Source organism: Ascidiella aspersa, chromosome 6 (genome assembly GCF_963924565.1).
Source record: "Ascidiella aspersa chromosome 6, kaAscAspe10.2, whole genome shotgun sequence".
NCBI lineage: Eukaryota > Metazoa > Chordata > Ascidiacea > Phlebobranchia > Ascidiidae > Ascidiella > Ascidiella aspersa.
Window position 1 is genome coordinate 12,059,305 of NC_139452.1, and position 24,297 is coordinate 12,083,601.

The 24,297-nt window shown below is 36.1% G+C and overlaps 1 protein-coding gene across 1 annotated transcript; it reads right to left on the reverse strand.

Moving 5' to 3' along the window:
• Positions 1-312: 312 nt before the first annotated feature.
• On the reverse strand, positions 313-13,675 carry LOC146139889 (organic cation transporter protein-like). Its single transcript, XM_083392550.1, has 13 exons — positions 11,156-13,675; positions 10,657-10,769; positions 9,575-9,745; positions 9,138-9,241; positions 8,568-8,722; positions 7,479-7,671; positions 6,648-6,768; positions 6,248-6,336; positions 5,945-6,165; positions 5,778-5,886; positions 5,362-5,461; positions 3,819-3,982; positions 313-2,205 (listed from the first exon to the last, which is right to left on the reverse strand). The coding sequence occupies exons 1-13, from the start codon at positions 11,304-11,306 to the stop codon at positions 2,145-2,147; spliced, it is 1,752 nt and encodes a 583-aa protein (XP_083248676.1). The 5' UTR covers positions 11,307-13,675; the 3' UTR covers positions 313-2,144.
• Between the last annotated feature and the right edge of the window lie 10,622 nt (positions 13,676-24,297).

Consider the following 24,297-nt stretch of genomic DNA (forward strand, 5'->3'; position numbering starts at 1 on the left):
GAAAGACGATTAAGTCACTTCAGGACTTACTCCCATTGGGAGTGATAAAATTAGCTGAATTTTATTTGGGATATACTTTTAGTTTCAGTTGAGGCTTGTAGAAATCTCATCGGCTCTGTTTATTTAGGAAAAGCAATCGCTATTTACCAGTGTTATTATTCGACCAAATTGTTTATAAGGAAACGTCTGAAATGGTCGACCAGGCTTTCAGACCAGAAAAGTAGCAAAACTGGTTAACTTACGTGAACTAGCTGCGAAAGAGCAGAGTGAATATAGAAGAGCCCAAAATAATAATATAATTGGTTTATTTTTTTGTCTGTATATACAAGGACGTTTTTGTAAAGCTATATATCTAGACTTTATACAATTACTCCAATTTACAGTAACACTAACAAAATCATGACAATTAAACGTGAAAAATCGAAAATGGTTATATTGTGATGATTCCGGTTAAAATATAGTACTGACAAACGATTAAGGTATACTTTAATAATATACCGGGTAGGCTACCTTTGGAAAGGTTGTAACTAGGGCGATTATTTTTTGACCTAAAATATTGGAAATTTTGACCTAAAAAATTGAAATTTTGACAAATTTTGACCTAAAAATATATTTTTTTGACAAAATTTTGACCTATAAGAAATAAATGTATTTAAACAAAATATTGCTTTTTGAAGTACTACATTAGTGCCCTAAAGTCAACCACACGTTTTACTGTTTTACTAACTACAGATTTCAACAAAATTCAGTTATTTTTTCAGGTTTATGCATACTCTTGGAATGACTAGTTCATATTTTGTTATTTCAAAAAAAGTATTGAAGTACCAAAGAAAAACAAGACGCTGGTTATTTTAGAAAAATGTTGTGTAAATAGTTGAAATACAAGGTATGAAAGGTAAAAATGACAAAATACTGTTCAATATTTGTCCAAATCAGAGATACACACTTACGTAAAGCAAAAACTAAGTTGGAGCCCAACCTAATGCGATAAACTAGGTCTGGGTGGTTAATTCTACCGGCTCGCGCGTATTCCGTATATTGCTATAGTGAAGATATAATACCATTATAATGTCGTTGCATATCATTTAAATCTATTTTTTGTGATCAAACGTAAACTAAACGACAATCTTAAAAATATGAATATATATTTTTTTTTTAATTTTGTAAACTATCTAGGTGCATATCTTAAGGATTTTGACTTGAAAGATTTTGACAAATTTTGACCAAACGTGTAAATTTTGACAAAATTTTGACTTTTTTCACAAGTCAAAAAATAATCGCCCTAGTTATAACCAATATATGTTGGCCTAACCAGGTTTGTATAACAAGCAAGGCCAGGCTAGGAAAGACAATTAGCCTTCGGTGAGTTTCGAACTCTAACTGATCTCACAGTACATACCAGTGGTTCTTAACCGGGGTTCCGCGGCACCCTGGTTGCCATTTCTAATGCCCAAGGGTGCCGAGAAATATTTGATAAATTTTAAGAATCTGATTTTTGCTCAAGTCTTACAAATTTTGGTGTAAAATTAGAGTGGAATAAATCCATTTATAACTCCCTACGTTGTGTAGAGTTGATGTGTGTTGTTTTAGTTTTGTTTATTGTGACAGTCTAGTGATTTTACCCACCGAAAAATCTTGTAGGGGTGCCATAGGCAATAAAAGGTTGAGAACCACTGGTATATATAGCTATATACGCGGATTTGATGGTTCTGTTGCTTGATGCTAACTGTTGATCTCCAAACACAAAATTGCATGTACGAACAGGAAGCAGCGCGCTATGTTGCTGTGGTCGTTTTAGACATGCGCTCTTTTGACCCTGTGTAACTCAGTTGGCAGAAAGACGGGCTCGGTATGGCCGAGTGTTAGAAACTCACCTCAGGCCAGATGTTTTTCTAGCCCTGCCTTGCTTGCAATAGAATCCTGATTAAGCCACTGATTTCGGTAATAAAGTTTGTTTTTCAGTAATAACGCAACTAATTTCGATAACAACGTTTCAGGCGGCACCCGAAATAAAATGAAAAGGTATATATGACTTGTGATTGCACAAAAATATGTGTTAAGCATTTCTTGACTTTTCCGCAAGAGACTCTATTTAAATTATCCGTGGTTTCCACATAAAGACACGACATAGGCATGGAAGATTTTCACGCCGAGCTGATTGTCATAAGCGGAATTTCTTTGGTAATATCCGAATCTCTGCTTTCTCTGAAAAAAACAACAAGTATTTTATATCTCGCTCTTTAGCCAAATATATACAACACGTCTTTTATAATTTATAAGACATTTGTTTAATACAATTTCTTGTTCGATATTTTGAGGCTGAAACCAATATTAGTTAAATCGGTGAACGGTTTACCCGAGGGCGAAAACCATTTTTGCAGTGGTAAACCAACAGATAGGTGTAAATAAGGGGTGAGTGATTTAAGTTGCTATTTACCGCATTGCTAGGCTAGCACATCATATCTATCACCATTCGCAAAATGGTCCCTTCAGCATTCATTTTAACTCTTATTACACTTCAAGCCATACAAGAACTATTTTTAACACTAGAATTACCGCGCGGTGAACACACTTAGAATTACCGCGAGCGGTCAAAATGACCGTTTGTATAATAAAGAAAAAAAAGTCATAATAATTTAGATTTATTTCATTCTATAAGTTCCCTTTACTATTGAGCGACCTTAACCTTTGTAAGCGTTAGATTAATACGCTGTAGGCTCCATTATAATATCATGTTCTGAAATATACTTTAGAAGCCATATCTACTAATTGATGCATTGTTGGCTTTCAACCTGCTTTTTAGCTGCGTAAGGAGAATTTGTTTTTGTATGTTTTCTTTACAACTAACATGAATATTGAAATTGTTTTTAATTGGGTTAAAAATATCAAACATGCATTTTTATTATGCTGCTTGTAACATGGACCACAAATAGCTATCCAAGGTATACAAGAACCAAAAAATTAGCAGCGCTTAGCGCAATCTACACATTCAAGTTTCACACAAGTTATACACAATCCGGAATCTAATCTACAGCATCCACAACACATTTTTGCATTTTATTTTGTCGACAGTCCACATTAGTTTGGAAATACTTTCGCTTTCTGCTTCCGTCAACCATCGAATTTGGATAAGAATTTTTGAGTCAAAATTATGAACTAACATGTGACTAACTGATACCAGCTACTGCAGCAATTGTTGCATGGTTGTTTAAAAATAATAGCGACACAAATAGCTATCGTTTAAGGCGATATAATTCGTGGAGGAATTAGAATTTTCTTTACGGTCAAAATGACCGTTGGCGGTAATTTAAGGTAAATCGATTCTTATCTCATACTGTGGTTATTCTAACAAACTAAAAATTTACATACCAAAAGGTGACCTAGACTGAGGAAAAGTCAGGGAGTTTCAATATTCTAACAGTTACCTAAGCGGAGATATAAACGATTGAAAATCAAAAACGGTCAAAATGACCGCACCGGTAATTCTAGTGTTAACTCATAGAAATAGAAAGGCATATTAAATCGTACACACCGTTTTACAGTTGACTAAAGCGTTAGTCATCATTTGAACACTCAAATTTTGTTGATAGACAAATGAACCTAAGGTTGTATGGAAAGATATCTCTAATGTTTACGGCCTCTTTAAAAAATAACTGAGCAAGACATACTGATTTATTATTTAGAGATAATCAGGATTTAGTATACTGTCTAAATTTAAAGTCTAAACAGTAAGCAAACGCTTCGCAAAATGTGCTTTGCAACGGTTACGGAACTGTTATCTTATCCTGGAAAGATGACTCGCGACATTTAACTCTTACCCGTTCCGCGCAAGACAGCACAGTTTTCCGATCCAGGTATGACGAAGGTGCTCCCCGAGAAACTCTTCCGACTCTTTAAAGGAAGAGAGAAGTGGGCGACCATTGGTTTCCGGGAAGCAGGAGGCAAGGAGAGCGGCAAAAGCCGCCGCAACACCGAAGATGGTCTGAATAAACCAAGCATGTTAGTTGCTCATTCTAATTAATACACATCGCATATAGTTTAGACAAATAATCTGACGCATGGACGGTAAATTTTTCCACAGGACGCCCTGTCACCTGTAGCATTTAATATGCAATATTACCAGATATTGCCTAATTTAACGTCACTATACACGTGACCGTTGTTCACTGACGCGTGACCAAAACGCCTAACTGTGCGCTTTCAACGTTTCGCGGGCATTCTGTTTTATACGTCTTACTGATTAGCGGCTTGAATCACCGCTTCGTTACATCATTGTGTGTCTGAGGCTTTGTGAATATACCCAACATGCAATTATCTACTGAGTGAAGTGATTTTGTCTAAAGAGTTCAAGAAGTTAAGGACATGTATTTTAGCGGCCTGCTTCTTTGGATTCGGATACATAAGGACACGTAAGAGACTTAGGCAGCCGTCGGCTCTCGTCTTCAGAGCCAGCGCCTTATTACCCCTAACTATACAGACCCCGATACGCTACAACCCTCCTTTGATTTTCAACTTATATCTTGTATCGGATTGTTCATTATAGATAAGTATATTATAAGCCCAAACACAATATGCCTTCGCAAAGGCTTACCAAAATCTTTCAGCATTGGTTGCCGTTATCGTTGGCCAGTAGGACTCCAGAAGGACTTGATCTCAGAATACACACTGTGTATATGTACGTTTTAATTAGCGCAAAATGAACAATTAGACCAGTGGTTCTCAACCGGGGGTCCACAAAAACTTATAAATCTACCTTATTAATTTAATTAACGCTAGGAAATAACTAACGCTTGGCAACATGCCTAATCAGTAATCACAATCTTGGTAAGTGATAAAATCACATTGTAACACGTTGTAAATCGGATCGAGTGTGACAGAACACTTTTATCGTAATGAAACACAATAAATTGTAAAATGGAAGGCAGAATTAACAGTTATTATATACTGGATTTTGGTTTATGCAATCATTCTCAAAGATGACATGCGTCTAGCTTTGTCAAAAACACAACCACACATTTTAGACTTGATTCGGCGATGCAGCAGCAGAAATCACTTGTCATAAAATGAATTGGTGTCGTGTGCTACTTTACTCAACATAACGTGCACTATAGGCAGACATACTAAATTACTAAAAAGAACTAAACGCAGATATTACACCAGAAATATGTGAGGGATCCGCTACCACTTGAAAGCATCAAAAAGGGGCCACCGGAACAAAAAGGTTGAGAACCACTGAATTAGACCGAGAAAATCCAACCCAAGACATGGCTTCTATATGAACCACAAATAACTGGAAACAATGTTTTACTTATAGATTAAAACATTGAGCTTTGTAGTGTGTTTTGTAGCCTGTAGATATACCTGGGTAAGCCAGGGCAATTCGTACTGCAACTGCAATGTATAAGGAGTGATGATACTTCCGATTCTTGCTGCCATTGACGCTACTCCCATTGCTGTTCCCCTAAAAATGTATATGTGGAATATAAATTACGTTACGGGCTGTAAAGATCATATCCCCGTGATTAACGAGTTTTTTAAAATGAAAAACTAAAATGATGGCAAATTTGGGTGTATTCAAATACAAAAAAATACTACGTAGTTAAAATTCACGTTTTGTAGCTGAGGAGAATCAGTAATGTTTATTACTGTTCGCTCATTGCAATACTTTTATATCAAGTAAACGTTTTAATCTGTATACGTCTTACATATAAAACTACATTAACTTGCCGCCGACTTTCTGCAATGTTTCTGTTGAAATTCTTTACTATGTTATTTACCTTCCGGGAGTTGGAAACAACTCCACCGTTTGTTGGTAAACCGCCGCAAAAGTAGCACTTGAACTGAATCGACCAACCATCGCGGTTACAATTCCGGCCTTTTGAAATGCTGAAAAGCGGAAAAGTTTTAAAATTCACACAAAAAAACACCGACTTAAATAGCCTACCATCATTTCCACTGCTCAACTGTATGCACACGGTAGAAAGAAGACAGGAAACGGAAGAGACCGCCAACGTCCCCACTGTAGTCCTTCGTCTGCCCAATATCAACAACATGGGAATGGTCATCAAACAAGCAGTCAACTCCATCACGCCACCTAACGCGTGGTTGAGGTAAACGCTACCGGAAAGTGCTCCGCTGTTTAATGCCAGGCCGTAGTACACTAAGCTGCAAAATGATAAAAACAACTCGTTGTGACAACGTGCATAATTCCTCTTAAGTGGCAAAAGACAATGTCCGCATAGCCTACCTGGTAACACACCATACGAAGCAGTTACACAAGAGCATCAATCTCAAATAAGGGAGGCGAAGAAGCTCCTTTGAGGATGATTGAGTTTCCTGGGATACATAAACAGGTCATAACTTAGCAATTTTCCAAACACAGCTCAAAATCACACAACATATATCTTTGGAAATAGAAACCAATTTTATTAAAACATATGCTTTTTGTTCTTGATTTGTTTACTTTCGGCAACAATATCCTGGTAGTTACAAAAAATAAAGCTTTTTTCACAAATAGGTATTCCTTTTCTTTATGGTTCCCCTAAAAAAATTGGGTTTTGTCTTTACCAAAATAAACCGCTCAAATGCAGGCCTCATTGGTCGTGCGACTGTGTGTTCTATTATAATATACCCAAACTTAAGGATACCTGAGCAACGTTTTGCTGGGCTTCTTGGAACAGTGTTTCAGGCAACTCCCCTTTGTTTCTGCGAGCCATCACCTCACAGATCTTGTGAGCTTCCTTGGACCTACCTTTCGAAATTAGCCACCTGAGCGAACGGATTATTATGAGTAGATTATGGGCACAAACAACGCATTTTAGTAGCACTCGACTAATTTTGTATTTGTCAAACATGATTATCCAGTATAGCCTTTTTAAATAGGAAAATTTTATTCGTCCATAATATAGCTTGGTGAAAACAGATTTATTTTTGCTACTGGTTTTCATCACGAGAATAATAACGACTATAGGGATACTCTCCTAAATCGGTCCTGAACCCACACCAGGCGCCAAATAGTTTAGTGTCGGTACTTATCCGATACAAGCGTTGAATCCCTATCATCCGAAATTCCTTTTTAGTGCATTTTATCCAAGATTTGCGATTAAACTTAATATTTGATTTTAACTCTGACAAAGAAAACTATTACCTTTTTACTAGTGATGCAAACTTGGCCTGATAACCTAATAAAATTGCGGTTATCAATGTCGTTATTTTTCACAGTAACGTCGTACTTTTAGTCCAAAATTTTAGATAACGGTATTGAAAAAAAAAATACAACCACGAAAAGTTAAATTTTATTAAAAAAGTTATACTAATGGTCTAATAAATTGTTTCCTTGTTAAATTAATTTCAATTTATCTTTTTTAATTAGATTATTTACAAAAGTTGAAAACAAAACAAATCTTTTTCAGGTATTCTTAAGAAAATTACAAAAAAGTTTTATCTTGCATAGCTTAACAAGCTGAAACAGGTTTTACCTCGGAGATTTCGGCAATATGCAGAAGACAATAAAGATAACAGGAATGCTCCATAATGAGAAAACGATTTCCAAATCTCTCCAGTGGCGCCACTTATAGGCCAGTCCTGACATAACCACACATCCGAAACCAAATGCCACATTGTAAAGGCAGCCTAGAGTCGGCCGTAGAAACTTCTTGCTGATTTCTGTAACTGTTGAAGCAAATTACATTTTTACGTTACTTTTGAATGACACTGTAGTTCCTTTTCTTTTAATAATAAAACAATTGGACAGAAAATCAATTTGGCAATTCGGCGATTGGATAAAAAAAAAGTCTTTAGGAATTAGTCAGAATATCAAAGCCCATACAGAAGAAAGTATCGTTTTGAACGCTTCGAATACCCCTTTAGCCGTTATTAAACCAACTTATACTCTATGGGCTTTTGATATTCCTATACTACGCCTATAACTACAACCTCAAACCATTATGTTCCAATCTTTAAGAATTACTTGTTAAAACAGTTTTATTTTGAGGATGTAGATGTCATTTATGTGAAATTCTTAAATATATTTGGCCACATTTTTTCTATTGTTTTTTTGTATGCCTTTCAATATTCGGCATACATTATAAACTACAGAAACCGGCGAACTCGTGCTGGATATAAATTTTGTGCCATATTTTAACTTGATTTCTTCTAAACAAGGTAAACACAACATAACAAAATATACAGCATACATGTTGACATTATCGTTCTTCAATGAATGACGTCAAAATTGTAATTAATGTCTATAGGACATGTTTATAACCGTGTCTTATCTTCAATGAGCCAACATGTCGCCCATATAAAATGCCACCCCTTTTAACGCGTTCAACTTAAAAGCTGTAGTTAGCTCACCGCTGCGTTGGCCAAAAGCTTGGTTCCTAATTTTACATCAGTTTAAAGATCTCGGACTGGTATCTAAATAGAACGTTAAAATTTCAGGTACTTCCTCAAATGAAACTGAGTAGCGAGGTAACTTCAGCGCAATAACGGTTATAAAACGATTAAGTTCTCGTCAAAGCGTATTTTTAATCCTAAAAGCCTAACCGGGCGACGTTCGTACTTACTGTAAACGAAGGAAGCGACAGACAACGGCATGTAACTGAAGGCAAGCAGAAACCTGAGGGCCAGGAAAACGTAAACGTTCGGCGAAAAGGCCAAGGATAGACTGAAGACGAACCACAGGATTGAAAAGCCCTGGCAGACACGCACGCGTCCATATCTGCATAAACGGTACAACTTTCTTTAAAATGTTTCTCTGTAATTTTGTCGACTTAGCTGAAATGTCGCCGACCTGTCTACAGGTCCTTAAAATTGTGAAAGTCAAACCTAATCAACCCTTTAAGTTATAGCGCTAATTAACATGCACAAAGAAGGGACTAAAATCACGCCGTTATCTTGATTTCAATATGGCATACAAATACAATGTTTCAAGTAATTTTAGGCTATGATGATTAAGGATATCTGAAATGTCTGCTAAGATGTATGCTGTTTGTTCTATAGACAAGATGTAATAAACCACGCATAGAATCAGTTTCGTATAAGGCGTAGAGTACCATAACTTGTTTTGCTGGGCAACCAAAGATATTAATGGTATATAAGCCTTCATGTGAGTTTGTTAGAGAAACCGTTTTGACCTGTCACTGAGCATTCCACCAACTATGGCTCCAAAGAAAAGGCCGAGATAATAGATTGACGATGTTGTGGTCATCAATATTAGCTTGTCGCAAACCAATTCCCACTGAAAACAATAGGGTATATTTAAGCAACTCTGCGCAACTCTGTTTCGTTACATTCGAAAGAGCTTTATTAATGTTTTATTCAACAATTTGAATATATTTATAAAATAAACGTAAGACATTATCCTATTCAATATCTTTAATTCTAGTTGTTTTTGTGCAATTTGCGCTAAAACGATATAAGTAAAGGAATTGTAATAGTAAACGTTTAAAAAAATTAAACTTCGCAAAAAACATGCTTTACGAATCACAGATGTATTCTATAAAATTTCTGAATAATAATAAACGAAAGTTTTTAAAAATCATTGCAGAAACACCGCAGTAAATTACTATACCTCCGTTGTTATGGTTTCCTCAAACGTGCTATTGTCGAAGTAGAAGCCGTCCTGGCATGACATCACCTTGGGCACTTTTGTTTCGTTGGCAATCTTTGTCACACAGGCTTCGGTGATGTTACTTCCGCAAGAAGTTAGGTCGTATTCGAACCTCTTGCAGCGATCGTAACCCTGGTATTAATGGTTGGCTCGATTTAAGTAACATCGCAGTTATCTTATCTTATCCCCTGATCATGTATTGTAAAAAGAGTGTTAATGTTTGCGTTAAATGGTGTAACACAATCAAACTAGGTAAGTTGTTAAGTTTAACGGGAAGATTTTGACTTGGTACTGGTATGCTCTCAGGCTGTATATCTAGCATTTTATCATTTGTTTTCGTATTCGCAAAGTATGGTCACCATATTGCTTCATTATATGGCTTTGTAAGTATTGTGGCACTAAAATTAACATTTGTTTAACGCAATGATTCTAAACCGGGGTGCTATTTTCTAATGCCCCAGGGATACCTCCCAAAACTTATTGTGTAAGATTAGAGTGGAATGAATCCAATTAAAACGCTGTGTATAGTTGATGTGTGTTGTTCTAGTTTTGTTCATTGTGACATTCTAGTGATTTACCAAGACGGAAAAAATTTGCAGGTGTGCCGCAATCTATTTATTTCTGAGGGTTGTCAAACGCCATAAAAGGAGAACCACTGGGTTAACGTAAACGTGGGTGATTTTTTTTTTCCAAACTACGGAATCATGTCATAGATAGTAATGTATAATTATAATAAACATTTAATGGACTCTAGGTTGTCAGCACTCCGGTGAAACTGCACGTTGGATGAGAAAAGAGTTTATCTCGAAGTAAAATCCATAATACGCATTTTTGGCTGTTGATTAGTATGCACAACCGAGATCTACTTTGTTTTAGGGCAATGCGAGTTACATGTTATCCTGTGTTTCGCTGAGAATGTTGTACTTTATTAAATTTCTTTAGCTATTCGTATGTTTTACTGTCAACCATTTCTTGATTTACACAGCGAGAGACAGCAGTTCCGCAATTTTGTCATTCGTTGTTTATATATTCAGTATTTTTACCTTAGTATACTTATTGTACGGAATGAAGGTCTTCGTGATAAAATCTTGGGACAAAGCACTTCCAGAAACGTTGTCAATGGCGTCTATCATGCAACGAGACGGCGGAAGACCGGCTGAAAATTAACCACAATTTTGTTTGATGATGCAATAGGTTGCTTTGTCAGTTTATACACCAAGTCCGCCAATGGCAAAGCTTTGACAAAAAAACAATTTAAAAAATTGTAATAGGTTATGAAAATTAGAAATCACTGTTCCATGACTAATGCCCAATCAACATAAAGTGCTAAACTGAAATATATTTCCAAGAAACCAGAGAGGCCAGTTGTACGATTTCCTAAAAATCTAAAGGAGATTTTTAAACCCATTGGAAAATTAATTTATCGTAAACTTCCAATTTTTTTACTATAGATTTCGACGAACAATAAACATACTCCACAATACTCATTCAAATTAGTAGGCCTATATAACACGAAATGAGAAACAATAAACTAGTTGGTACCTAGAAAAACAGATCCGGTGTGCAAGAACGGACTCACAATGGTACGAAATAGAGTCAAGGCGAGTAGTAAATTTTGGTACCTTCCCGTCCCCGATACCGCTTCCATCAGTTTTTCATAGGAAGAGCTCTTGGCGAAATTGTTTTTGTCCATTTTTCAAACTTAGTGTTTGTCGCGCAGTGAATCTTTAATCAAACCCAACTTTACTCTCTGTTAAAAAAATAAAACCATGTTATTGTGTAGGGAGGTAGGGAAAGACGCACGCCTATTCTATTTGTCTTTATTTTTATTTTTTTATAAACCAGATCCTCTCCAAGTATTATCCATATTAGTTGGCGGCTTTGAATTAATTGCATTTCCCTAAAAGCAGCTAAATTCTAAAACAAAATATAATTTAAAGTCCCTTATAATTCATAGAACTTTTACCCCGAATCCATACCTCACCCCAACCTCGTAACTTTGTGATTTTATATCCATAGATGACGAAACCCCCATATGAAATCTCGAGAATATGCTGGAGTAAACATTAGTAAGTGTCATTGGATAGTTAAACATTTTTGTTAGTTTAAAATATCGGCTCATTGAATGAAACGCACTTTTATTTGCAGAATCTTGTGTTAACATCAAATTAGAAACACTTCGTTTTTATATTTGCAATTAAAGTTTTACGAAAATTCAATATTTTATGCGTTTCACGTAAATGCATTACATTGCTTTATTATGTGTGAAAAATAAGTCGTTACAAGTGAAACAACGATCTTGATACAATCGATACAATTGTTATCTACTGACAAAATAAATCACCAGTTATCATACAATAACCTAAATACAATAACCGATTTTGCTACTCCTTCGTTTCCGCAAAAAGAAGTATGTCTTTCATGCTTCTATTCCAACTTATCCCGTCTATTCTGACTATCTAAGCACGGATATATCTTTCTTTCTGTTCTCACAGTCTATCTGCTCCACAATTTGAACCACCTTGCTTGGCTGACATCTCATGAGTTCAGGCTGAAAGAGGACATGTCTTGAACCTTCAAATAATGATGAATTTTCCTTGATGTAGAACCTGTATAGATACCCACAAACTGCACAATAAGCCTCACGATTCCCTCTCAGTTTATGATTAGAAATCCAAAATCTGCAGATTCTAAATGAAGTCTTGAGCCACCAAGAATGTGACACTAGGGCTATCTGAAAGGAAGCATGTCTATCAGGCATGGCCCATATCTTGATAGCACTACCAATCTGGTAACCATAGTAGGCAGATTTGGACAACTAGATTTATTTTAGTTTTTTTAAATTAGATTAGAATTAGAATTACCGAATACCTTATATGTGAAGTTCCAACTAGATTGTACAATAGAATCACATTTAATTATTTACAACTAATTTAACTTAATCTTAATTTATTCTTATAAGAACGTGAATGGGTAATTATGCGCATGTGCTAGTTTTTATGCCTTTCTATGCTTTTTAGACTGTAAGAATACACACAAGTCGTCCCAACTAAAAAAATATGATTGAGACTAAAAATGCAAGTAGTATTTTTGGTAAAATCTGAATTAGATTAGAATTAGAATTAGAATTAGCCGCGTTTTGCTCTAATTCAATGAATTAGAAAACTAAAATGATATAGAAGTCTTATAGTAGGCTATAAATTAATGGTCAGTACTCAAATCGTGATTCAGAGCGTGTTCAATCTTAACGAGCGGAAGGACACGTTTGAACTTGATTTATTTTCTTCAGTGACACAATCCAGTATATTGAGTGACACAAATCTAGAATATTGCGAAGAACGAGCCATGTTTTGTCTGAAAAAGTATTGCCATCCATCTTATGAATCACATGGATGAGTGACAACTCATTGCTGTGAAGGTCACAAACAATCCAGACAAGCTTCCCTACAATTTTCCGCTAAATCGGTTGAATGACTTATATTTCCATCCGGTGTTCGTGTTGGTACTGCCTCCACAATGGCTTTTGAAGCCTGATCTATTTACGCACTCTGAATATGTTTGCAATGTTATCTGTCGTGCATCTATGCTTCACGGTGCCATATTTTTTCTGGGGATAATTGCCACAAATACTCCGTTTTAGCTCACTGCTCACTGCAGCTATTTAATGTTTGTGTTTTACTATAACAGGGTAAAACTTTTTTGACTGTCCAACTTTTATCAGCACCTTATTGTCAACCCTTATCCCATCAAAAAACAAACAGGTAATTCACCCTTTCTCTTGCATATTGTCAAAATCATCTTTAGAACTAGATTATCGACAAGTTTCTCTTGAGCTTTCTTTATTTTATTATGATCTATACCCAGATAAACATCATCAAGTGTTAAACTACCGTCAATCCAAGCAGCTGTTGCTATATCTGCTTTGTGTGGTATTTTCTAGGTAAGGGACAAATATATCATTCTCTTGATCAACATTTAAATTAGACATTAGAAAGTCATTAAACTTCGAATCACCTTGACCCCAATAATTAGTCTTCTTTCTCTCTCCTGTACTTTCTCACCTGTTTTCCTCATTAAGGTTTCTCATCATCTCTCTTTCGATGGCAGCCTTCTCTCTCTTGTTCTCTGAAATATCCTTGCTAGAGACCCTTGCTTAAAGGTGCTTCTATACTGCCATTCTCCTCTCTCTGAGCTTTGACAAATCCCAGTTCAATTAGGGAATCTTTAGTTCACGCGTGCCAATACAATATATTTGGCCTCTGATTCACTGTCACGATCAGATTCTTACTCAGGAAAATAGGCCTACTAGTGAGCACTTTTCTGCAAGCAATAAAGTCGAATAACTGGTTCAGTTGTTTGTCAAAACTATCCTCATAAGTGCAAGGTTTTCTCTCCCAAGAGATATATCGCTTGCCTTTCTCAACTGGCTATCTGTCCCTCAATAACCTTCTTTTGATTTGTATGTCTGGAGCCTTGAACTGAGCGTCGGCCCATGTGTATTGTGCCAAAACATGTTTGATCATATGACTGGCAATGTCTCTATTTGTGTAAGTTCTACGGTGGTACATTTGTTTACGGGCCTTCCATCCTACGACACACCCTACTAACCTACCAATAGACACAAGCCTAAAAGGGATTTTCCATACTATCGCCAACCCTATGTTCTTTCCAGCTACTCATAAATAAGCATGTCTGATTCCAAAAAAGCAATACCATAGATTTAATGTCAGGTTTGGACACCGACTATAAAAGCTCAAGTTAATATCAACAAAAAATTTAATCTGAGCGGCAACCGATTCTAATCTCAAAACTATAAAATATCTGTAGCATTTGCGCAATAGCCCTATAAAATAAAAATATATCGAATGCTGTTTCGCATTCCTATAGTTTAGCATTGTTGCGGGAACACACAATACAAAAGACCTAAAAAGCATCAATACCTAAAGCAGAAATATCTAACGACATAATAAAGGCAAATACACAGTAATATCTACGACAGAATAATAACTTAATCGTACCAATAAGATATCGACCCCTTCGGAATAAGTCGTAAACTCCTCAGAATAGGGCCTAAATGGCCAAGATAACACCTTAAACTGTAATGAAAGGGAACGGGGCGATCAGGGCCACGGGTCTGCCATTGGCCGTTTTGGTTTCTACGTTGGAACGCCCTATTGTGCATTGCGCCTTTAGGGTGCCGCTGTTTTGGCACCGAATTTGTTGGCCGTGTTGGTGCTATTGATGGGTAATGGGTTAGGGTTGAAATTATTAGTGGAGTTAGTGGTGTACTTAGGTGTGGGGTTTGAAGTTGGGAAAGTGTTGTAGGGCCCTGATAGTGGCCATCAAATCTTATTTCGACGGGTTTAGGACTTATTACGATTTAGACCAGGGTGGTCCAAACCCAGGCCCGCGACATCATTGTTCGTGGCGCGTGAAGCAATGTTTAATTATTGCATGCGCACCGTTGAGAGTTGAATCAAAGAACTCTAACTGAGCAACGAACAGTAAGCATACTGCAATTGTTTCGGTATGATTTCATTTTTTCGGTTATGCCATTAAATGTAGCAGTTTTCTATTTGTGTTTTGTTTTCCGTCTTTTTAATATGAACATAACATAAAAAGTACAACCCTATATAAATTACTATTTCTTTGTACTTTGAAGTAAATAAACGATAAGATATATCGCGCTGCTAGAAAATATTGTTTTACAGGTTTTCACTGTGAAATTAGGCTAACGCCCTGACCCTTTCCAAGATGCAATTTCAGCTAAATTTATCTGGTTAAAACCTTTTTGCGCGATAACGTCTTTGTAATATGTTTGCACGGTTTCCGAAAACATTCAACGCTTATAAAATGCTGTCATCTAAATTCAAAGTTATGTGAAATACGCAAATTGTTGCGCTTCGCACGCACCATTTCCCCAAGTCTCATCACACTCGATTTCATTTGCGCACAAGTTCGACTAAAGTAGCAAGTTTCTGGAGCTTGTATGTATTTGACGATGCTTTGTGACGTGATTTTAACCATTTCATGCCCCGACCAAACGAAAATCGTTGATTCGCTCCTGGTACGCATGTAACCTACTTTATGTGGCCCGCAAAGAACATGTAAGAAATATTGTGGCCCGCGATGCTGTCAACCTTGGACCACCCTGATTTAGACGGTATTACGACTATATTAGGCGTTAGTCCTATTGTGGTCTTATTCCGAATTGTGTCTTATTACGACGTTGATGTTGTTGTTATTTCGGTCTTGTGGTTGGAGTCCATTTTTACAACGTAGTGTTTTGCCGACCTGCGGATCATGCGACATTAATTAATATAGTTGGATGATGTGGGCAATACGAACCACGAACTATGAGTTGGCCATATGAACTTTTAAAAATATTACAGTAAACTACAAACTTTCTGTTCCTCAGTAGCACAAGAAATAAATTGAAACTGATTCAAGGCGAAGTTCAAGAAAAATATACAACCATATACTCTTGCGTAAATAAGGTATTGCATGACTTAAACTAATATTACGAAATATCCTAGAAGTAAACATTGTTGTTTTTTAATCTAACTATCGACACTTACGCTTTTACGCTTTTAACGGAAATTAGCGGCGGGATATGGTAGCAGTTAAGTGACTACCAACCAAGAACGGCAATTAAAACACTACTTTTAAAACATAAATAAATAATCTTTTAAAAAACATTTTTAAGGTGCACATTTAAGAAGCAAGTACCGGTACTATCCGAAATATCTGCCTCTAGTTCAATATCTCGTTAAACGTTAAATGGCACGCCAAAAGTTTCAGAGGAAATTATATTACACATATCTTTGTTTCGAGAAACAGTCCACTTAAAAAGAACTATCCAATAAATTCGTTAGTTTGTCTGGTTACTACTTAATGATCCCGACATCCGAAATTTAATAAAAACACCACTATTAGAACAACAGTAAGCGGCCTTTTGTTATGTTTTCTGTACGCTATAAGTCTATTATAATGCAACCGCCATTTCTTCACCACGAAAAAGTGCTTTGACTTTAATTAAATGCAAAAACACATCGGAGATTCATGCAACAAAATTTGTCAAAAAGCAAAAGCATAGAAAACAATATCTTGCAATATACAACCATTTTTATTTTCACTCCAACGAAGTTAAACTAAGAGTTATCTGTATTGCAGCCCTGCCACAGCAAAAGAAAACAAAAAGTTTGCCGCAATTAGTACGGCTATCCGGCGACCGCAATTTCCGCAGACTGTATGTTGAAACGTTTAACAGAAACTTGCAATTAATTAGGTTGCAAAGTTTTGTGAAAGTTTACGTCAAACCATAGAACACACTTAGCCTCATTGTTGGACCTATTTTGCATCAAAAATAAATCAGGGATAGAGGCCTACATGAAATACTAGAAAGAGAGTCGGCTTTATTAAGTCATACGATAAAGTTTAATGCAATCAAAAATACTTTTGTAGCTGCCTTTGCTGGACTATAATGTCCGACAGTAGATTGGCCAAAAAAAAATAAGTTAAAAAGATGAAAAAATATATCTATCATCCATAATACAAGGATAAGTTAATTTCCATAATGCCTTATAGTCAACCGACAAAACAAAAGCTGAAAAGAATTATGTAGTCCTACCTGATTTTACCGCCATAACAGTGACATTTAGTTGTTATTAAGTGGAAATCTGCGGAAGTTACGCTTACAGTGTGGTTTTCAAACAGAGGTCGGCAACGGCCAATATACATCAGGCCCGCGACCTTTTCGCGCTTTACTCGTACCTTATTTGACTTTGAGTTGTAGGCTATATGCGTTTTAAGTGAAACGCGCCGTGCAAATACATATAGTCTATAAGTACAAATTATTTTATTTATTGCGTGGAACCCTATAAAATAGAAGTTTCTTCAATCAAATTGAACTATGATTTTTTTAAAGGTCTGCAATAAGTCCGCCCCTAAGACTACTGGTAATTGCAATAAAAAACTTAAAGCCTTACAGAGTTTGATGTGCAAAGGTTGCTGAACCCTGTGTTAGAGCCTTAATCGTAGTAATAAAACTTTTTTTTCAATTAATATTACGGCAATGTTCTTTTCAAGTTGTGTTCAAAAATCTTATAAATAATCCCGACCTATATATATGTAAAGACAAAATGCTTCTATTCGCCTTAATGTCGAAAGTTAGTATTTGTTTTGTGTGATGCCTGGAATAGGATGCTCTTGTATTAATCTTTTCCCAAGCTTTTCCTGTTTACTGAAACGTGACAAGCTAATTCATTAATTTGGTGCAACAAAACATTTTTTTTCTTCGCAAAACCAAATGTGCTGTACTTGCTGAACGCGTAAGTGTATTTCTACTTAATTTTTTACCCTGGTTAACAGAATTTTTTTACGGAGGTGTGGTAGATTGATTCTAAAAGTGTTTTAGGTGCTGATTCTGAAACTACTCTTAGTTTTCTTTTAGGACATTTGCACTTTTTCTTTCAATGTTTTGCTGCATAATTAAAATCGACACATTGCGCTCGGTAACACTACCCAACAATAATGTGATTCACGCACACTTGCTGTTTTCCATGTTATATTGAGAAAAACTGCTATGTTTGCTTATTCAGTGTTTTCCTAACGCAGCAAAAGTTAAATTGTGTGTCCCAAATTGGATTTGCTGCACCATAAATGTAGCAATGAGACATAACTGAAATAAAACATGGATCTACCGTAGATGGACCTTTTTGCTAGAAGCAGAACATTAAATAATTAGAATATAAGTGGTAGGATTTATGAAACCACGCTGCTTTATGTGCTTGTAAAACAAACATCCTTAATTTTCAAATTAGTTTAGTTGCCTACTAATTTGCCGAATTTTCTGACTACCATCTAATGATCATTACATCCGTATTTACATCCGTACAAAACGCATTAACTATATCTTTTATAGGCTACCTACATCGAGTTAAATAACATGGTACTAACTGCTCACTTGAACTAACGACATAAACGGCTAAAGGGGTCAAATCACTGTAGTTAATTGTTTCGATTTTCACTACAGTTACATCAAACACAAAAATAAAAAATATTAGGCAAACTACTTTTCGTTTATCTTTCGAAAGCAGTGAACAAAACAATTTACCCAAAATACCCTTTCTATACAGTTATGCATCGACTGCGATTTCTCTCCATAGCTCGGGAAAGTGTCCACAAAAATCGATCATATCTGAGGTCAGTAACAATACATTCTAGCACACCGATTACAATTCATTCTATCAGCAAATGTGACTAAAGCTTGTCAAAATAACTCAAACAAAATGTTTTTTCTCGTTAATATATTATATAGTTTTTTCATATAAATATTACCATGAAGTTAAAGCAATCTGTCGTTTAAAATACACGTTATATATTCATGGAGCGATGCACGTATTTCCTGTGCTAAAAACACAAGTTTGCAACTAATGAATAAACTTGTAAAATTGTGAATGGTTCAACCGTGAGAACTGCCTTTTTCTGTCCTTCACACCAGCGCAAGGAAGCACTCCTTAAAACAAAACACGTTTTGCGGGCTCAAGGTTTAACTGACGGACAAAAGCATACAACAGGTTCATCAATTACGTGTGTCACAAAAGTAGCTGTTGGAAATTAGATTTTACAGGGGAGCATTTTGTGAAAGGCCCGGTCGAAAAGAGGATGTCGGACTCATATAAACTGATTGTTTTCAAGGACGAAAAGGACACAGCACGTCATTATTTGACGCCCCAAAGCAAGTTCCGAATCCTGCTGTTCTCGCTAACAATTGTGCGCAATTTGCAATTAAAATTGAATTAATACTGAAAGAAAAGGGCAACAAAGGGTTCGCGCGAAGCCTACATATAACTCAGCACAAATCTAAATTAAGGAAACGTGACGATTGAGCACTCGCACAGTACTCGGTATGGTAGGATTTATCAAGATCATCTTGATAAAACAATAAGTTGCTTGGGGGCCTTTTGGCGCGTAAGCCTGCACAGAATGCATCGTGTTAAAAGTTCGCTCATGGAACAAAAATTAATACCAGGCTTTTATCTTATCTTGTTCATCCGCATACAGATTTGCACAAAACACGTAAAACTGCTTTACTAAATTTGGTGAAAAAACTTTAATAGGGGCGTTATAAAACATTTCAATAGCATGGGTATATTATTAAATTTGCTCAACACTTTAGGACCGAATACATACTCTCAAAACACAAAAAATTACTTAAGTTAATTTATGCAAACTTTTATTTTAGAGACTACAATACTACGTGCAAAAATCTCTTTAAACTTATAAAAATTGCACATAGTTAAAATTCGCAAAACAAATAATTTAGGTGGCATTTTTAGATCTTCTCCTGGTAAAGCAAGCTAAACAAAATGAATACATTTGTTGCTTTTTATCTCCTTACAAACGTTTATAGTGACTATTCTCGTTCAAAATGTGCTACGAAGTCGACTCACATGTGTCTTCATGTTTGCGCAAAATAAACATAACGCGAAAAAATGTTGTGTGAAAAACGATCCGCCGGCTGGATACGGCCCACTGCCCGCATTTTACACAAGACTGGAATAAATTATTATTCTCAATCGGTTAACTAGGACTCGGCTAGAGCATACGTCTACTGCGGTAAACACTTCTTTTATGAGAATAAGGATTTATTTTTGCAAAATACCATTTTTATTTAGCTATCTTTATATTATAGGATAGAGTAGTGGTCGGCAAACTGTGGACCGCGGCCCAAATGTGGATAGAACACCGCTTTGGCGTATAGCGTTTCTGGTGTAAGGCTCTGGAACTTAGGGCGAGGACCAAAGCTGCATAGGTCTCTTACATGCTCCTTGCATGTATGTGACTCTAAAGCAGCAGGCCGATAAAAATACCTGTCCTCATAAATTCTTGAACTCTAGAAAGATTCGCTGCACTCAGTTGATACTGCTCCTTAACAGTTAAATCTCGGTAAAAAAAGATAACGTAACTAGGTGATTGAAGCCGCTAGTATTAAGCCGAAAAAAAAAGAATGGCGTCAAGTAAAATTAATGAAGAATTATATTGGTCACACGCCAGTGAACACCTGTCTCAAGCATTACACTACGCAGCGCAGTCGGGTAACATTGGCGAAATCGGTTGCGCTATACGGCATTAAACTACTTTACCCGGTTATGTTATATTGCTGTGTTAGTGCTTCAAACAACAAAACCAAATGAAAGATCCATAATATTTATCACTTTTTTCCATGTTTTAAAAACTTGTTGTGGTCTGCAGGAAAACAGTAAAAAATAACTTTAATCCATTTTACTGACTTTTAACCATTACCGGTATACGAGGTTCGTTAAACACTTCAAAATTCGGCTTGCCCTGCTGAAATCAAAAGTCGGCTTGCCCTGCTAAAAAATGTTTCCACTAATTGTTTGTAGTATATTAACAAGTTCTTATAAAATTTGCAACACTTGTTCTTAGTTTTACAACCTCCTTGAGCCTTTTTGCTTTAACTTCTTAAATGTCTATCTTGCTAATTGCCATTTCGCAAAACCTATAGTACGTTCTAAAGTTCACACTACACTTTTAGTGATATTAAGCGTTTGTTGCAGGTTAGATACTGACTTTAACTAGCTCTAACGGCATCCACTATTAACTGATCTGTTGCCACGTATGCCAAATCTGATTACCAAACATGTCACAGTATTTCCGTTTGGGTTAATTTACTGCATCCTCTCCACAGAATTGAATCATTGAATTCCATGGAACACTGAAACAACAAGTTGCCAACTTTGTTTTATCGTGTGGTATGTGCAGCAGTTTTTGAAAATCTGACCAAATGCCGACTATTCTGTTCGAATAGCATGATTGGTTGTGACGACATCACGCCTGCCTATGTGTGTTATTTCAAACTGTCATCATATTGCTTAGAGGCGCTTTGTCAAGAACCTTAACCGAACCCGAACCTGTAAATAAAAGCGGTTCGCTCCTGCATGACGTCACAATTCTATTTTACAGAGTCAGTTACGCCATATTCGAAATTTTATGAAAAAATGTGAATATTGAATGAAAAAATCGTTGATTTTTTATTTTTTAGATATTTCAATAATGAGTTGCTGTTTTTTTATTACATCACGTAACTTAGATTAAATGACTTACAATTCAAAGATTATTCTCTACATTTAGCAACTCACATTTTGAGATTTAACGCAAATTATATTGTATCTGAACCGGAACTTTATGAACCGGTTTTGAAATAGCGATGGTCGAACCGGAGCTGAACCGGAACTTTTAAATTCCTCCGAACCGAAACCGGAACTGAACCGGATTCCGAAAAAATTCTTGAACCCGAACCGAACCTGAACCGGAAAAGTCAAACGGTTCGACTCCCTGATTCTAAGTAACTAATTGTTGGAACTTGTGTTTGGCGAAACTTAGAGAATTACGCATACTGTGAAAAACTGAATGTTGATTGAATAGACCTGCATCGCAAAAATAATTGGTGAGTTTAATTTAATCTGCGAATTTGTTTATGTTCGTTATTTAGCAGTTGGATTTCTTGCTTAGAAACCGTGCTTCGGCCCGTCATCGTGCCACATGAAAGTACTTCGCTGCTACTTGAGTATGCTGTATGAATTTGGCGTTGTTGCATAAGGTTTGGAGACTGTCATCATTGTACGTTAGGGCAAGGTGCGTGTTTCAACGTGACAATGACAAACCCCTTTGTGAGACTCAGCCTGCAGGAGTTTACACAGACTGCAGTACTCTCTTCGGCCACCATACCATATCAATATATCATTTTGTAGCTATGTCTATGCAGGGCTTGATGTTGTAATCAAAGTTTAATGCGACAGTTCTTGAACAGGAAAAAATAATAATAGGAGGATAATTTAAGCCCATGATCAAATGAAATATCATGATTTTTTTTTTGTTGTTAATGCACATCTGTATCAGAACCAGCCTGCCAATATACTTCATCCGGCCCGCCACCTCTTTGACAAATTAGACACGAGTCCATTTTAAATACGTTTTGACTATTTTATGTAAATGCGAAAAATTTTTGCGCTTCGCGCTAATGATCTTTATGCATCCAGATCCAGTGTGTTTACGTTTTGATGCTCTTTTTGAACTAGATCAGCGCTTCTTTACTGTTGCGCCGTGGAAAGCTGCCAAATGCGTCGCGGAAAAACGGAAAACGTATTCGAACATAATCGACAAATATTTTTTAACCAATTTTTTTAAATGTAACAAAAACAAGAAATTAAAAGAAATTTTACGTTTTATTTCCTTCAGTTTATGAGACCAATTTCGGGTGTAAATAAGCATTTTTTAATTTTTAGCCCACAAGGAATATTCATGACGTCATTATGAATATTCATGAAGTCATCATTATGACGTGATAGACACGAGATTTTTCTGGGATAATTTGTTGGGGGTTTCTTGAGACCCTAATAGTGTTTAATCACGAAAAAAATTGGTTTTAGATTTCGGCGTTTTGTTAACTGATGGCTTCACTAGTCTATTGTGGGCAGCAAACGAACTGCGTTTTGTGGCTGCGAATAGGACTGGTATTCAACGAATACATGTTTTCTTTACAAAACTGCAATGGTACTACTTTAAATAGTATGTTGTTAAAAAATGATCAATTTTATTTACGTAGCCTACCTATCTTACTTGTTATATTCGCGTGTCAATCCATGTTTGTTGAAAGTTTTGAAGTAATAATCTGAACAAGGGCCTGCTTTACTCAACAAATTTATAACTGTATTTGTTAAACGGCTATAGCTGCAATTTACCACTATTACGACGTAATAATTGCAAGGTTATTTTTATAATCCTAAGTCACCGGTTCTCGAACTTGTCTTTCGAAGCAGTCTCCTTGCAATTTGGCGACGATGAACGGTCTAAAAAGTGATACGATGTCAAACCAAACAGATAAATAATTAATATTACAATTTTAGCATTGATCTTTGCAATACTTGGACAAGATTTCAAAATCCACTTTCTAAACTACTTTAGGCGAGGTTCATTTTTTACATTGCAGTGGTGGAAACGTTTTCAGTTGTGGAATTAATCAAATGTTTGCCATCTCAATTTTATTACGACAGAGTCGAACGCTTATCTATTTTGCCTCACGTTAAGCAAAGTCATTTTGCAATGTCTCAGTCAAGTCATTCGCAAAACAATTTATTACCAGGTTGTTTTAAATCATAAGCAAGTAAAGTACGGGCCATTGACTGAAGTCATTTTAACGCGGTTACTTGTAGCCTACTATGCATGCAAAGTAAAAAGGATACAAAATTTGATTTATTAGCATACAGTAAAATATAGTAATTAATAATTGTACTCACTTTGAATGGCAGAACTTCACTTCAAACGTAGATCGACGTTTAAACAGATACGAAAAACCCTGTCAGATAGCAAACAGATTAAAAAAGTTAAGAGAGAGCTAACAGACCGGACTACCTTCCAAACCTCAACTTATGAAACACGAACAGGAGTGGTTAATTAGAGAAAGGGCTTGAGGATTTTTACATAAATGAGAATAAGAGCTAGCGAGAAAAAAGTTTAACACGTAGAACAAGCATTTGTCGGCTGTTAGCTCAGGAAACTGCAGCGTGAAACAATATCCGCAAGATTTTGGAAATGAAACAGACGTGTTGGTTACAGGAAGTATCAGACGCTCAATCCAACAGACGCGATAAACGACTGTA